The following is a 17,433-nucleotide window of genomic DNA, read 5'->3' on the forward strand; positions in this document are numbered from 1 at the left end:
TGTTCTGTTAATGTTTCAAATAAATTTTTGGATCAATATTGAAGGGAAACATAAGTAAGCAGTACCAATGCGTTAGATCGAACTTTTATGTTCAGTTGTGATCATTTTATAGGAGAACGTTTGAGAAACGCCATTGTTTACAGAGGGCTCATTGGTTATCTGCTTGTGGGTACCGTAACCCTAGTCAACCTCAGTTTGTTACAGTATAGCTTCTATTTTATGCGCCTTTTACTCCGGTGCACCCTATATATGAAATAATTTCTAAAATAAAAAATTCACAGCCTTATAATCCAGTGCGCCTTTTGGTGCGAAAAATATGGTACATCAGTTTAACTACGGAAATAAGTTTATATAGCCACAGTGTTTGAACACTTAAACAGTGACTTATAGACAGACAGCAGTTCAGTCTTAACTGCATAGCCTGTCAACATAGGCATCCGTGGGATTACGCAATCCTCAGCCGTTATTAAATGAAACAAAAATACATTTATGTCAACATTTTATTATATTTAAAAAAAAATTGTCGCAAAATATAATAAAACACATTTGAAATGGGTTTGTTGAGCTATATTTATTGTAGTAGTCAATAAAGCAATTACAGTATTTTCTGCATCATACGGCTCACTGGATTATAAGGCGCACCATCATTGAATTTTTTACTTTAGAAATGTTTTCATATATAGGGCGCACCGGATTAAAAGGCACATAGAATAGAAGCTACTGCATTAAACTGAGGTTGACAAGGGTTACGTTATGCATCCACTAGATAGAGCTGTGCTAAAGGGAATGTCAACCCAGTGAATGAGGTAAAAAAAAAAAAGTCCAACTCCCATTCTGTATGAAAGTGACAGGTTTGGCTTATTACTTGGTCCAGCAACCCCACTCATTTTTTATGGTCTTAAACTTTCTTCAGTTTAAAAGAAAAAAGCGAGTGCATGCGTTGATGCATAATGCGTTGATTAGCTTGTTAGCTTTGGCGCCGGGTTTGTGTAGTCGCAGCCAAACTTGCTGCAGTGAGGGGGTGTGGTCACTGTTAGTTGTGCATGTTCAGTTCACTGCGATTACCTCCCGGCAGGCTTACCAGTATGTCAATCAAGCGATGGGATGGATTCTAGCCTAAAGAAAACAATTTTTTTTCTAAATGTCATGAGATCGACCAGTAGTCGCTTACTTCGGTGATGCCCCTGACCACGATTGCCGTGATGCCGATAGCGATGTGACCTTGTAATTTACTAGTCGTACTGAAACGTACTGAAACATTTTGGCAGAACGCTGTGTACAACCAGTATGGATCAACCAATTCATCAATTGATCCATAGATAAGGCGCTCTGCATTATAAGGCGCATTGTGGTTTTTTGTTTTTTTTTGAGTAAATTATAAGCTCTTAAGTGCGCCCTATAGTGAGGGAAATACGGTCAATTATTTCATGATATTGCTGAAAAAAATGGATAAATGCAATTTAACAGAAAACATTTCAATTCTAGTTCAGAGATTTATCTATAAGTTATGTAATGATAATCAGTTTACAAAAGATATAGTGGAATGAGTTTTGAAAAACAATATATTGGTAAAATTCTTTATTTAAAGAAATACTCATCATTTACAACTTAATTCCCCAGAGTTGAAACCATCGTTTTCAAATTTAAAAAAAATAAATAAAGAAATGAAAGTTTCTTATTTAACTAAGCGTTCTGTATATTGGCTCCAGGACGCCTTGGCGGCATTGGACACGCCAGGCGGGACCAGCAAAAAGACAGAGACACCACTGACTGACGCCATCAACCGAAACCTGAAGGTGGCGCTGGCTAACAGCGCCCGTGGCAGCCACCTTGCTGACATGCAAGCTGTCACTTCCAGCCCGCAGCTCAGCACCGCCAAGAAGGAGGTTGTTGACTGCACTACATTTCTGGATTTTCTTTCCCCTGTTTTTGCTCTACCCCTCTCACTTGTTGATATTTTCAACTTCTGTATATGCTATGGATCTAACTTGGCCAACTTATGACATTTTGTCATCTCAAGGTGGTAAAAGAGGTGGTCGGCCCGCTCACGGGTGTTGTGATCTGCGTGGGGAAGAAGCTGAGCAAGATGCAGAGCGAACTGAACGCTGTGGCTGCCTCACTCGGAGCCGAATACAGGTAGCCACAACTGACTTTTATGTCTTTGCAAGCAGAGGCATGATGACAAAAATGTTTTTGTGCGTTAAGATGGGCCTGTGACGAAAGCGTCACCCACTTCATCTACCAGGGCCGAGCAAGCGACAACAGTCGGGAATACCGAGGCGTGAAAGAGAGGGGGCTGCATGTGGTCTCAAGACACTGGCTCCAAGCCGTGAGTCTCCTGCTCTGTTGTCTGCGTTCCCTGAAAGACTTCCGTCCCAACATTGGTCTGTTGCTGTCTTTTAGTGTGCCGAGGAGCAGAGGCACGTCCCGGAGTCTCTGTATCCTTTCACCTACAACCCCAAGATGAGCCTGAACCTCAGTCAAGTTCCCAGCAGCTCGCGGAGGTCTCCGCCTTGCACACGAACGCAACTGCAAGAAAACACCGAAGCCCAGGATACCAAAGTAGGAACAAATGTTGTCATGCTGAAATTTACTCGAGTAGATTCATAGGTGCACCCCAATACAAGTGTTGGACATTCACAGCAACAAATGTTTACGCATCCATCCTCCAGCCTGAGCACAAGGTCACAGAGGATGCTTCCACCTCTCGCCGTGCAAGTGATGGGAGCAGAGAGCAAGATCACCTAACAGACAAGAATGGTGGATGTTACTCCAGTTCTCTCCCTCAACTTAAAAAAAAGCCACGCAAAAAAGTCATTTGTTTCAATGTCTTCTACCAGAGGTCACAGAAACGCTGCAGATGAGAGAGAACCTGCAAAAAGCACTCCAAGAAATCATGTCGGCCACCAAGATGACAACTGGCAGGCGGGCGTCGCTACGTCTCTGTCGGACAGGGTCAACAGACTCCACCCCTAACACTTCTGCCAGCAGCAGACGCACTCTGGAAGCATTAAGGTGAGGAGAGGAGGCTTCAGATAAAAAAAAGTACTTCAAGGAGCGCTTGATGACTGAATAAAAGGCGATGTTCCTTCTAACCTGACAACCTCATGAAAGGGTCTCTAGGGCAGCCGCTCTGGATGTCAATCCGGAGCCTTCCCAGAGCGAGCAGATTGTTTGGGACGATCCCACGGCCAGGGAAGAAAGGGCCAAGCTGGCCGACAACCTGCAGTGGCCCGGTAGTCCCTCACAGCACTCTGGGCCTCTAGCGCCTCCTCAGCGGGCCCTGCCGCAGTACGACAGACAGCCTTGCGACTCCATGACCGACTCGGAGCTGGTGCAGATGGGTACGCAGTGTTGTCAGGGATGAGAATTATCCGCGGATTTATGTGTTTATTTCCGTCAGAAGTATCATTTTCGTGAATCGTGTTGATTCGTTGAGAAAATTGTTTCATATATGAGGGGAGCGGCTGGCAGTATTGCGACAACAATAAAAAAACGCCTTGTTTTCGGCAGCATTTTGGTGCTACTTTCGTCACATAATTTGCCTACTCATTTGCCTAATCAGCAAAGGTTTTCGTCAGCTTGGCGAAAGTTTTAGAGAAAAAAGACGAGGATCGTGCCAGGGAAATATATAAGTCGAATGGGATCAAGAACTGCTTCAGGTGGGCATGGCTCGAGAGCAGCGTCATCTTACAACTCGGAACACAGTCCGTAAGCACCTGCCTGACAGAACATATCCGTAAATAAGATGTCCCGGGGAAGCTTTTGTGCATTCTTTGTCAAGAATTGATAAGCTATGCAGGTCGCGGCGCTAGGAACATTAAGGAGCACATCGAAACAATAAAACACAAAGGCACATTTTTAGTTTTACAAGCATGTGGGTTTAGAAATTAACATGTTACTTACATGTAAGCTAATGTTAGGCTATTGTCATGATATTGTTAAAGAATAAATCTTATATATATATATATATATATATATATATATATATATATATATATATATATATATAAAATTTGATTCCCAAGTCCCCATCGTCGTGAGTTGCATTTCTAATTATTCCACAGACCCATATAACGATATATAAAGTATATATCAAATAACTATCATATTACAACAATAGTATCAAACCATCTGTGTCACTCCAAATCATTAAATCAATCGATCAAATTCCTCGTCCTTTGTCAACAACGCCCCGTGTGCGCCCTAACGTCAGCCTCGTCGTTATTCCACAGATTTAGTATATAACTTAATTGTGGCATTAACAAAGTCGACTTCCAGGCCTGCGGCAGCGTGGACTTCCATCCCCGGAGGTGGCATTTCGAGCCACAGAGGTGGAAGAGAGCTCCATAGAATAGGACCTGGTGTACGTAAAACCCATGTCCGAGCCCCATCCACCGTCCCCGAACAGCCACCCGGCCGAGCGCCGGCCCCCGACTTCCATCCACGGAGGTGAAAGAGAACTCCGTAGAGTAGGACCGGGCATGCGTAATAGCCATGTCCGAGCCCCATCCACCGTCCCTGGACAGCCACCTGGCCGAGCACCGGCCCCCGACTTCCATCCACGAAGGTGAAAGAGAGCTCCGTCGAGTAGGACTGGGCGTGCGTAAAAGCCATAATAGTTTTTCAAACCTTCTGTGTCACTCCAAATCATTAAATCCTTCAAACTCTTCGTCCTCCGTGTCACTTACAAACAAAGCCGCTAATGATGCCGGTAGTACGTGGGCCCCTTCCTCATCTTCGTCATCCCGTGATCGAATCTTTGTCCTTTATGTAAACAACCGCCGCGCCGCTGACGTCACTTGAAATTCATCCATCCATCCATCTTCTTCCGCTTATCCGGGTTTGGGTCGCGGGGGCAGCAGCTTTAGGAGGGACTCCCAGACTTCCCTCTCCCGAGCCACACCACTCCATCACTCGTGAACAAGACCCTAAGATACTTGAACTCCTCCACTTAGGGCAGGATCTCATCCCCGATCCGGAGAGGGTATTCCACCCTTTTCCGACCATGGACTTTGGAATTTGGAGGTGCTGACCCTCATCCCGACCGCTTCACACTCTGCTGCGATCCGCTCCAGTGAGAGCTGGAGATCACGGCCTTAAGAAGCCAACAGCACCACGTCATCTGCAAAAAGCAGAGACGCAATACTGAGGTCCCCAAACCGGACCCCCTCAACGCCTCGGCTGCATTTAAAAATTCTGTCCATAAGAATTATGAACAGAATCGATGACAAAGGGCAGCCTTGGCGGAGTCCAACCCTAACCGGGAACGAATCTGACTTACTGCCAGAAATGCGGACCAAACTGGCATCGGTGATACAGGGACCGAACCGCCCTTATAAGTTGGCTCGGCATCCAGTACTCCCGAAGCACCCTCCACAGAATCTCCTGAGTGACACAGTCGAACACCTTCTCCAAGTTCACAAAACACATGTGGACTGGTTGGGCGATTTCCATGCACCCTCGAGGATCCTGCCGAGGGTGTAGAGCTGGTCCACTGTTCCACGGCCAGGACGAAAGCCACACTGCTCTTCCTGAATCCAAGGTTTGACCTCCCGACGGACCCTCCTCTTCAGCATCCTTGAATAGACCTTACCAGAGGAGTGTGATTCCCCTGTAATTGGAACACACCCTCCGGTCCCCCTTCTTAAAGAGGGGAACCACCACCCCAGTCTTCCAATCCAGACTCCCGAGTCGAGGTCAGCAGCCCACCATCTCCACTGTAAACAGTGTTGACCGTGCACCGCTTCCCCCTCCTGAAACGCCGGATGGTGGACCAGAATCTCCTCCAAACCGTCCGGAAGTCATTCTCCATGGCCTCAGCAAACTCCTCTCACACCTGGGTTTTTGCCTCACCAACCGCCGAAGCCGCGTTACGCTTGGCCATCCGGTACTTGTCAGCTGCCTCTGGAGTCCCGCAGGCCAAAACGGCCCGATAGGACTTCTTCTTCAGCTTGACGGTATCCCTTACCGCCGGTATCCACCAACGGGTTCGGGGATTGCCGCCACAACAGGCCCCAACGACTTCACGGCCACAGCTCCGGTCGGCTGCCTCAGCAATGGAGGTGCGGAACAAGGTCCACTCGGACTCAATGTCCCCCGCTTCCCCCGGGACGTGGGAAAACCTCTGCCGGAGGTGTGAGTTGAAGCTCTTCCTGACAGGGGATTCTGTCAGACGTTCCCAGCAGACCCTCACAGAGCGTTTGGGTCTGCCAGGTCGGACCGGCATCTTCCCCACCATCGGAGTCAACCCACGACCACAACAGCTTCGCCCCTCTCTTCACCCGAGTGTCCAAAACATGCGGCCGCAAATTCGATGACACAACTACAAAGTTGATCATCGAACCGCGGCCTAGGGTGTCCTGGTGCCAAGTGCACACATGGGCACCCTTATGCTTGAACATGGTGTTCATTATTGAAAATCCGTATCGAGCACAGAAGTTCAACAATAGAACACCGCTCAGGTTTAGATCCGGGGGGCTGTTCCTCCCAATCACGCCCTTCCAGGTCTCACTGTCATTGCCCATGTGAGCATTGAAGTCATCCAGTAGACTGATAGAGTCCCCAGAAGGAGCGCTCTCCAGTACCTTTGGTGCATAGACACAAAAAACAGTCAGGATCCGTCCCCCCACCCGAAGGTGGAGGGCGGCTACCCTTTGTTCACCGGGGTGAACCCCAATGTACAGGCGCCCAGCCGGGGGGCAATAAGTATGCCCACACCTCCTCGACGCTTCTCACAGTGGGCAACTCCAGATTGGAAGAGAGTCCAGCCCCTCTCGAGAGCGCTTGTACCAGAGCCCAAACTATGTGGGGAGGCAAGTGTGACTATGTCTAGTTGGAACTTTTCTGCCTCCCACACCAGCTCGGGCTCCTTTCCAGCCAGAGAGGTGACATTCCATGTCTCTAGAGCCAGCCTCTGCAGCATGGGATGGGACCGCCAAGATTCTCCCCACCTTTGGCCGCCGCCCAGCTCACTTTGCACCCGACCCCTTTGGCCCCTGCTACAGGTGGTAAGCCCATGAGAAGGGGGATCCACGTTTTCTATTCGGACTATGTCCGGCCAGGCCCCATGGGCGAAGGTCGGCCACCAGGCGCTCGCCTTCGAGCCCCACCTCCAGGCCTGGCTCCAGAGGGGGGCCCCGGTGACTCGCGTCTGGGCGAGGGAAAACTATGTCCTTTTGTCTTTTTCATCATGAGTGAGTTTCTGAGCCGTGCTTTGTCTGGCGCCTCACCTAGGACCCTTTTGCCATGGGTGGCCCTACCAGGAGTATGAAGCCCCAGACTACATGGCTCCTAGGATTATAGGGGCACGCAAACTCCTCCACCACAATAAGACAGCAATCCCTTGCTACATCGCGGTTCGTTAATTCGCTCTTCAGTACAAGTCGCCCCCCCACCCAAACTAAGAAAAAAAACGCGATTTATAGTCCGAAAATTACGGTATATCAAATGGCTGTAATATAATCAACAATTTTATCAAACCATCTGTGTCACTCCAAATCATTAAATCCATTGATCGAATTCTTCGTCCTTTATGTAAACAACGCCGCATGTGCGCCACTGACGTCGTCAGTTGCAGTTCAAATTACAGTAATCCCTCGCTACATTGCGGTTCGTTTATCGCGGTTTCACTACATCGTGAATTTTTTTCCCACACATTTAAAAAAAATACAATTCCAAATAAAACTTTTAAATTGAGGATTTATGCCATGAATGTTGGCCACACGTCAACAGAAGGCAGGGAGTCCCCACACAATTGCAGTGCGTACACTGTACCTTTTCATAAAAAAAAATTCTACAATAATAAGAGTTCTAAAAACACATTTGAGTGTTTTGTGAAAGAAAAAAGTTTTAAAAATATATGTACACTTGTACCTTATTAAAATTGTTATAATAATAAAAGCTGTTCTTAAAACATATTTACAGTATGTGTTAAGAATTCTCCATGTTATTTATGTTATTCAGCCGTGCTTTGATTTGAGATAGGGTGCTTTATTTTTAAGGCCGTTTTCAGCCGATGCCATTTCAAATCATTAAATCTCCTTACTCCGGAAATGAATGAATGGAACTCATAGTCAGTGAGGCTCCAATTGTTCCATAGCCATAGTGCGCCCTCATGCGTTTTAAAGTGAAAATAACGTGAAGTGATCAACTATACCAGGGTTCGGCAACCCAAAATGTTCAAAGAGCCATATTGGCCCAAAAAAAAAAAAAAACACCTGTCTGGAGCCGCAAAAATCTAAAAACCTTTTATAATGCAACATAGACTGTCAATACATAAGTTGTATGCCTACCTTTAAATTAATGTAAAGAAAAATAGTGGTATCAATTTGATCATTTCTTCTTGCGGCCCATTAGAGTTCACGTACCTGCATAGCAGAGCTGTCCGTTCAATATCGGTCCATCACAGGCAATTGAGAAAGCTGGAGCTGATTTGATGTCCTTGATCTGCTGATCGGTTATATTGTTTGTGCGGAGAGGCATGTCTTTAATTTTCTGAATGATCTCGGTTTTGTTTTTTAAGTCTGAAAATAGGCACTCTAATATTTTAATGAATTAATCCGTCATGAACTCGCCATCGGTGAATGCTTTTCCGCGCTTTATGATCTCCCGGGCTGCAACAAAACCTGCAGCAGTAGTAGAGTTTGGAGATGCAATCCACTTATTGTAAATGTTTTTTCGTTCCTCAAATTACACCTTTCCTCTCAGTTCCAACAGGGTGATCGACAGAAAATTTAACATGCTTTAGCTGAAAATGTCGCTCTAAATTCCTCTTCTTGTTATTTGACAACTTCTCATTGCAAATCAAACATGCAGGCAATGCTTCAGCATTGGCAATGAAAGCAAAAAGTTCAGTCCATTCTTTCTTAAAGCCTCTGTTCTCATCAGCAATCTTTCTCTTTTTGCCTTTTGAATCCATGGCCCATCACTCAGACACCTGTTTGTTTACAACTCATCTGTGCTGTGTCGCAGGCTATGACGCAATTTTGCTATTTGGGGTTATTCTTAAATTCGGTATTTTTAATATATTTACAACTTCATACATTTTTAAAGCATGAGAATTCTTGTGTCATGATAACCATCTAAAAACCATATTTAAAAAAACAACAACAACAAAAAGAAAAACGTATTTTTCCGTTTTCACGCATTTTTGCAAAAACTCCAGGGAGCCGCTACGGGCATGCTAAAGAGCTGCATGCGGCTCCGGAGCCGCGGGTTGCCGACCCCTGAACTATACTAATAAGTAAGTAATGTGTTAATGATCAAGTAAAAATTTGTGAATAAATTCACATACAAGTCGCTCCTGAGTGTAAGTGGCCCCCCCTCCCCCACTCAAACTATGAAAAAAAAAACGTGACTTATACTCCGAAAAATACGGTATATAAACCCCCCCGCTACTTTTCTACTACTATCCTCATCCCTGTGTTGTGCATGACACCCACCCTCAAAAAGATCATCTTAGTCACCCTTCTTCCTCCCATCAGCGGCTTGTGACGTCATCGACCAGCAAATGAGCAAGAAAGCCACAGAGCTCCCAACAGAGGAGCCGCAGAATAACATCATGACTCCTGACGCCCACAGCATCGCTTTCCCACTCACCAAGCCTGTAATAGCGCCTGAGACAAAGGTAAGAGTTCACATATATCATGATGAGCGGCGGCGTTTGGCAGATCAAAAACCTTGTTTTTCTGCTTTAAGAAGGAGACCAGGACACCACCCAGATTCCAGATGTCTTCACTTGCTCCTCAAGAACGCATTGATTACAGTCACCTCATTGAAGAGCTTGGTGAGTGTAGCTTCCTGTAAATGACCCCTTCTGAATTGAGTCCTTGAGAGTTTAAGAAGTTCAGGAGTGTATTTCTTTCTTCTTAATCTGTCAGACAATTTTGGGTTATGGGTCAGATAGAGCTGAATTTTATTTTTCTTGAGAACCAATAGTAGCAGAAGGCTTCATTTGCTTTTATTGCTGTGTTCTGCTTCGCCCGTAGGTGGCATCATCCTGGACAAGCAGTCCTTTGACCCCAACTGCTCCCATATCATCGTAGGCACACCACTGCGCAACGAAAAGTACCTGGCGGCCATGGCAGCTGGCAAATGGATCCTACATCGATCTTACTTGGAGGCCTGTCGATCGGTGGGCCGTTTCATTCCGGTGGGCTCGGCGACACCTCCACATTTAGACTAGACTAAACCAGACGAGACTCAGGGATGAGAATTCTCCGCGCATCCCCGGATTTCTGTGCTTTTTTTTCATCAAAAGTATCATTGTCGTGAATCGTGTAAATCCGTTGAGAAAATGTTATTTATATATATGCCACGACGGCATCTTACGGAAATCGGCTTGTCTCTGTAAACCTAACTAACTGGCAGCAATGATGCTACAACATCTGCCTTATTTTCCGCAGCATTTTGGCGCTACTTACGTCACATAATTTCCATTTGTTAACTTAACTTACGCGGAGAACTAAATGTTTTTACACCGCCACAATGTGAATATGCGATTGGGTTGTCATCATTTGTAGAAGAGTTATTTAGTTAGATCTAGGGATATATATATATATATATATATATATATATATATATATATATATATATATATATATATATATATATATATATATATATACACACACACACACACACACTGCTCAAAAAAATTAAAATTATGGCAGGGTATGGCATTAATTCAATGACACTTTTCTGATAAGGTTTTGGTCAGGCACATGGCAGAGGGGGTTGTTAATCACTTTCAGCTGCATTGGTGTTGATGGAATTAACAACAGGTACACTAGAGAAGCAACAGCGAGATGGTCCCCAAAACAGGACTGGTTTTGCAGGTGGAGGCCATTTCAAGCTCCTCCCTCTTGATCTTTTTTAACTGTTTTTCCACAAGTGTTGGCTTTAGCAAAAGTCATTATCACGACTGGAAGCATGAGGCAATTTCTTAACCCTTCTGAAGTTGCGCAAATTGTCCAACTCCTCCAGGATGACACATCCATGCGTGCTGTTGCAAGAAGATTTGATGTGTCTCCCAGTACAATCTCCAGAGCATGGAGGAGAGTCCAGGAGACAGTCAGTTACTCTAGGAGAGCTGCACAGGGCCGTAGACGGTCCTCATCTCATCAGCGGGACCGATATCCGCTGCTTTGTGCAAGGAGGAACAGGTTGAGCACTGCCCGAGCCCTAAAGAATGCCCTTCAGCAGGCTACTGGTGTGAATGTTTTTGACCAAACAGTCAGAAACAGACTTCACGAGGGTAGCCTCAGGGCACGACGTCCTGTAGTGTGCCCTATGCTCACTACTCAGCACCGTGGAGCTCGATTGGCATTTGCCATAGAACACCAGAATTGGCAAGTCCGCCACTGGCGCCCTGTGCTTTTCACAGATGAGAGCAGGTTTACCCTGAGCACCTGTGATAGACGTGAAAGGGTCTGGAGAAGCCAAGGAGAGCGCTATGCTGCCTGTAACATCATTCAGCATGACCGGTTCGGTGGTGGGTCAGTGTTGGTCTGGGGAGGCATTTCCATGGAGGGACGAATAGACCTCTACGGGCTAGAGAACGGCAGTCTGACTGCCATTAGGTATCGGGATGAAATCCTTGCACCCATGGTCAGACCCTACGCTGGGGCAGTAGGTCTTGGGTTCCTCCTGATCCACGAAATTCCCGGCCTCATGTGGCAAGAGAATGCAGACAGTATCTGCAGGATGAAGGAATTGACACAATTGAATGGCCCTCACGATCACCTGATCTAAACCCGATAGAACACCTTTGGGACATAATGTTTTGGTCCATCAGACGCTGTCAGGTTGCTCGTTAGACTTTGCAGGAGCTCACTGATGCCCTTAGGCAGATCTGGGAGGACATCCCACAAGACACCATCCGTCGTCTCATTAGGAGCATGCCGCGACGTTGTCAAGCATGCATACAAGCATGTGGGGGCTACACAAGATATTGAAAAGAGTTTTGAATAGCAGAAATTGAATTTAGGCAAAATGGACGAGCCTGCCACATCATTTTTTCACTTAGATTTTTGGGGTGTCTATATACTGAGCCCTCTGTAGGCTGAAAACTTTTATTTCCATGAAAAGATGTGGCATCCTTTTGTTCCTGAGACATTAAACTTTCCATATCAGTATAGATATCCAACTTATTTTTTTTTCACCATTAAAATCGGATGTGTTTTCAGTGTTCCTTTAATTTTTTTGAGCAGTGTATACCGTAATTTTCGGACTATTAGTCGCTCCAGAGTATAAGTCGCACCACCCATAAAATGCACAATAACGTGGAAAAAAAACATATATAAGTCGCTCCGGAGTATAAGTCGCACTTTTGGGGCAAATGTATTTGTCAAAATCCAACACCAAAAACAGACACGAACCAGCAACAACAGGCTAAACGATACGGTATGCTAACGTGACATACACAAACGAGAGGCTGAGAACGGGCCTAACGTAACATTCAGAGTTATTCAAATGATTATTACATAAATAACACGTTTATCAAACCATCTCTGTCACTCCAAAACATAAAATACATCGATCATCAAAGTATATTTCAAATAACTATCATATAGCAACAATATTACCAAACCATCTGTCACTCCAAATCATAAAATCCATCGATCATTGATCGTGTAAACAATGCCGCGTACGCGCGCCGTAGGACTCGTGATTTGCATGTCTAATTATTCCACAGACCCATATAACGATATATAAAGTATATTTCAAATAACTATCATATAGCAACAATATTACCAAACCATCTGTCACTCCAAATCAATAAAATCCATCGATCATTGATCATGTAAACAATGCCGCGTACGCGCACCGTCGGACTTGTGATTTGCATGTCTAATTATTCCACAGACCCATATAACGATATATAAAGTATATTTCAAATAACTATCATATAGCAACAATATTACCAAACCATCTGTCACTCCAAATCATAAAATACATAGATTATCGATCGTGTAAACAATGCCGCGTACGCGCGCCGTCGGACTCGTGATTTGCATGTCTGGCGTGATGTGTGCTCGCATGCTGTCCATCACAAGCAGAGCTTGCATCCTAAATTGCATGGCTGCCCCTATTGTTTTTTTTTTTTTTTTTACATCACCACACTAAATTCTCTTCACCAGACCTGTGCTTTTCAAAAACTCAAAAAAACAGCGCTTTCCCCTCCCAGTTGTTGCGTCACGGCCAATGGTGAAATTTAAATCATCCTCTTTCAGTTTAGTTTGAAAATAACTATATTTCTTTTTCAGTTGTTTTTTTGTTTTTGTTTTGTTTATTTGTTTCATGAACTTGAATATTGTGCTTTAAAGTGTGAATTGCTTTATTCGTTTTTTCAGTGTATTAAAAATAATATGTGAGGTGATCAACCGTACTAGTAAGTAATGTGTTAATGATCAAGTACATTTTTTTGAAAAAACAGGTATACAACGTAATTGGGAGCGCCACTCTGTTGGTGCGTTTTAGGGGGAAATTGGGTGTGGAACATAGGGTGGGACAACATAAATAAATCTGCATATATAAGGAGGATAGTATAGAATGTAACTTAGTCCACTGGTGCAGGAATTGGAATTGTTGGACGTTGCATCTAGGGTTGCATGTGTTTTCCAAGTAGTAGCAGCAACAGGCAGGTAGTGACTTTGCATCAGGAATTGCGCAAGATATTATACATATTGTGTTTCAACATATTGAATATTGTATTACACGTTATTAACGAGTCATACTACATACTGCAGCTATAAACATTTATTAAGACACCATAATTGGGATTACTCTTGATCATGTTTTTTTTGTCACACATTCCAGGAGGAGGACTATGAATGGGGCAGCAGTTCCATCCTGGATGCATTGCCTTCCATCAGCTCGCAGCAGAGACGCTTAGCGTTAGCTGCCATGCGCTGGAGGAAAGTCCTGCGAGGACCCTCGGAACAGGGAGTATGTGGCAGCTCAAGTTGAATCATGTCAGAAACATTTCATTTTCAAATGTAGCTGATGTTAAAGGGAGGCAGAAATCTCTCATTTCTAGAAATGCGTACGTCAATGCATGTTGACTCAAACAAAACAAGTAAAATTTTGTCACTATACGGATAGGGACAGAACTTAGTTTCAAATTGTACAAGTACAAGGGGATCAGAAGATCTGGTGATGTTTGAGAATATTTGTCAATTTTCGCACATGTCCTGAGTGTTGTTAGTCACCTAAATGTTGAACAGAGGCTGAGATGTACCGAAGTCAAATTCATTGTTTGGCATACTCAAACATGGCCAATAAAAATTCTTGAATCTTGAAGTTTTGGACTTTAAAATGTTAGATAAATGTCTTTCTGGTGTATTCCAATAATAGCAAAAAAAATGTTTTTATGTATAAAAATAACCGTTGTTTGTCATTTACTTGCATTCTTAAACAAAAATAGTTTTGGAAGCTGAATGTTAGTTGATAAAATATTTTGGTATAAAAAGATACATCCTGTTTAAATTCATTTCTGCATTCAAAACCAAAAAAATACCCCATCTCACAAGTTTAAAGAATCCTTATTGCCATGATGGTGGACAGTCAGGTGTCTTAAGCAGCACTCTTGTGTTTTCTTTTTCCAGGGAGCCTTCAGTGGCTGGACGGTGATGCTGAACATCGACCAGGGCCGAGAAGCTGGCTTCAGGCGCTTGCTGCAGTCAGGCGGGGCCAAGGTTTGGCTGCCACCATCGTCTTCAAAACGACAAAACATTTTGACTAAATCACATTTTACTTTGATTTTCTCCAGGTGATGTTGAGTGCCTCTCCTTCTATGTACAAAGAGGCGACGCACTTGTTTGCCGACTTCAGCCGCCTGCGGCCAGAAGACTTCAGAGTGGACATGTCAGATGCCTCCGCTCAGGGGGTGATGTGCCTAAAACCTGAGTACATCGCCGACTACCTCATGCAGGTCACTTAACGCACTCCCGTCTTTCTTTACGTGCAAATTGTTTTAACTAACCCATATATCGCCACTGTTAATTTTTTAAACCTATTTGCTGTTTTGTGCTTCTGTCTGATTTAAAACTATTGTTTAGATGCCATTTTATGGCATCTAGTGGCCAAGAACTTTATTGAAGCAAGGGGTGGGGCTTCATTTAATCAAGCCATAATCTTGTCTAACAGAAAACTAGTGCTTTGCTGCTGTCACCTGGAAGATAAACTAACCTTTATTAGTCCAACAATGGGAGAACTTGTATTGTTTCAACATCAGCCGTGGTTCCTGAAAATTAAAAAAAAAAAAAAAAAACATGCAAAAGATAATGGGAATTCTAAATGGTTTGGTGGGGGACATCACTCATGGATTTTCAATATTTACTGTCAACTTCACAGACACGTGAATGCCACACAATAACACTCGGCTCCCACCTCTTGCATGTTCACATATTTTCATTTTCTAGCTGCAAGTTAGGTTTTGTATGTTCAAATCTGTCTTTTTGTTTGTTTTGTGTTTAAAATATTGTGGAGTGGTAAAACAATACAAGAAATACAAGAAAATGTCTCTCTGAATTACAGATATTCATTTATTGTGGGGGCAGTCTGAAATATGTTCCGAGCTGTGATATATGGGGGTTCACGGTCAAATCAAATTCTGTCCTATGGCATGTTTTGACATTTTATATATTTTCAACCATGCCTAAAATTGAAATTGAATTGAATCAGTCTCGTTTATTTTTCTATTACTGATTAAAAATGGAATGAATAAATAGATATTAGTCAGATTGTAATGATATAAAGAAGGCAAGAAGTGTCTTGTGGACATTTTCTCTCGGGATTTACCAGGTTTTCTTTGCCTGCAGGATCCCATCCCTCCTATGGCGCTCTATCTCCTCACTGAGAGTCACTCCGAAGAGGCACCTGGCACGCAGTCACTGAAACGCAAAACAGCAGAGCACACCTCCCGGCCCAAAAAGTCTCGTCTGCTCTAAAAACACCCCGACTTTCTTATCCTTCACGTGTACAAAATATTGTAAATAATATTGGTTTGTGTTATAAAATAAAGTAAGCGTGGCGCATGTGACATCGGTTTGTCGTGTCTTGCTGAGGAGACTGCAGTGTGGGTGCGGGTTGTGATTTGGCGGCTCTGAGAGCCCTGCTGAAAATCCAATTCTGAAAGTCCAAACCAATCATTAAAGGCCAATGCTTTATCGGGTGCAGTAACAGCGGCCGGTCCACAGAGGACGCTATGTCATTCAGCTGTTAATGGTAGATTTGCTTGGGCATGTGGATTAATTAGATTTATCATTGGTTGAGACATTTCTCATTATCTCAGTTTGATTATCTTTTTGGTCTTCAGCGTTCATTCTAACCTACTGTAGTTTTGGCTTTTTCATGCTGTGCAGTAATCACTAGATTGTTTACATGTTAATGGTGGGAAGTAAAAAAAAAAAACAGTTAATACTATGTTACTGTATTTAAATCTGTTTTCACGTTTTAGCACTTGAGTATATATTTCTCTGTTTTTGCACTTCCTACACTTGTATCACAAATCATCTTATCCCACTGAAATCACTTAATGCATTCCAGGACACCCAAAAAACACAGCACCTCCACCCCCTCCTTCATTACGTTTAAATGGCGTCAAATTTACTTGAAGTTTCACTAATCGTGGGCTACCCTCCCGCATCTTCCCCGCTAATAACAGGCTGGGGTCACTAACTTTACTACCGTCAGTGTTGACAATCCAGGAGATGGGGTCATAAAATTTCTAGTCCTTACCGACCTTTGAGCCAACACCAAAAATGTCACAATTGCATGCTGTTGCGTGTTGTGCAGGATGTCCGTTGTTGAGCCAGGAAAGCAAAGGTGTGCAGTTTAGAGTTGATTCTTTATCGGCAAGATCTTCGGTTGTTTAATGGCGGTCAATACACAAGGCACGGCAGCAGATGAAACAACAACTTCTGTCTCCAAGTCAGCTTGTTTTATACTGTCTGGAAAGGCGGGAACTTGTCACATGACCATTTCGTACCTGAGGCGGGAACTTGTCACATGACCATTTTGTACCTGAGTGTGGGGGCGTCACCCCCCTGTGTGTGTGTTCATCCAGTTGTGTGTGTTGTATACGTGTACATAAAATAATAAAATAATTGTACATATGAGCATCACATTGTACAGAGATTGTTTCCCCTAATAGAACATGTACACATTGCTGTTGCCCCCTCTTCAATGCACAGGCCCATTTTACTTTCAACGAGTGCAGTGCTTTTTCTGCTATGAAACAGATATCGCGATTGGCTGGCAACTACTTCAGGGTGTCCCACGCCTACTGCCCGATTACTGCTGGGACAGGTTACAGCATGCCGGCGACCCCCGTGGGGACAAGCGGTACAGATAATGGATGGATGGAACAAACTATTTCATACGTCCCCTGCTCTCCTCAATGACTATAAATTGTATAATGTGTGTCAT

The 17,433-nt window shown here is 44.0% G+C and overlaps 1 protein-coding gene across 4 annotated transcripts in view; it reads left to right on the forward strand.

The window, feature by feature from the left end:
• topbp1 (DNA topoisomerase II binding protein 1) overlaps nt 1-17,059 on the forward strand; it is a 38,677-nt gene extending 21,618 nt beyond the window's left edge. The window contains exons 15-28 of one of the 4 annotated variants that reach the window (XM_085912116.1): nt 1,710-1,886; nt 2,021-2,136; nt 2,206-2,329; nt 2,404-2,562; nt 2,673-2,760; nt 2,841-3,015; nt 3,124-3,344; nt 9,486-9,628; nt 9,700-9,787; nt 9,990-10,153; nt 13,822-13,950; nt 14,610-14,699; nt 14,774-14,935; nt 15,825-17,059. In XM_085912116.1, the coding sequence (XP_085768242.1) occupies nt 1,710-1,886; nt 2,021-2,136; nt 2,206-2,329; nt 2,404-2,562; nt 2,673-2,760; nt 2,841-3,015; nt 3,124-3,344; nt 9,486-9,628; nt 9,700-9,787; nt 9,990-10,153; nt 13,822-13,950; nt 14,610-14,699; nt 14,774-14,935; nt 15,825-15,953 (1,965 nt within the window). In that variant the 3' untranslated portion in view covers nt 15,954-17,059. Of the gene's footprint in view, nt 1-1,709; nt 1,887-2,020; nt 2,137-2,205; nt 2,330-2,403; nt 2,563-2,672; nt 2,761-2,840; nt 3,016-3,114; nt 3,345-9,485; nt 9,629-9,699; nt 9,788-9,989; nt 10,154-13,821; nt 13,951-14,609; nt 14,700-14,773; nt 14,936-15,824 lie in introns of all 4 variants that reach the window. The other 3 variants (XM_085912114.1, XM_085912115.1, XM_085912117.1) reach the window with 3 other exon arrangements.
• The last annotated feature ends 374 nt before the right edge of the window (nt 17,060-17,433 follow it).

Source organism: Syngnathus leptorhynchus, chromosome 5 (genome assembly GCF_054491065.1).
Source record: "Syngnathus leptorhynchus isolate UIUO chromosome 5, UIUO_Slep, whole genome shotgun sequence".
Classification (NCBI taxonomy): domain Eukaryota; kingdom Metazoa; phylum Chordata; class Actinopteri; order Syngnathiformes; family Syngnathidae; genus Syngnathus; species Syngnathus leptorhynchus.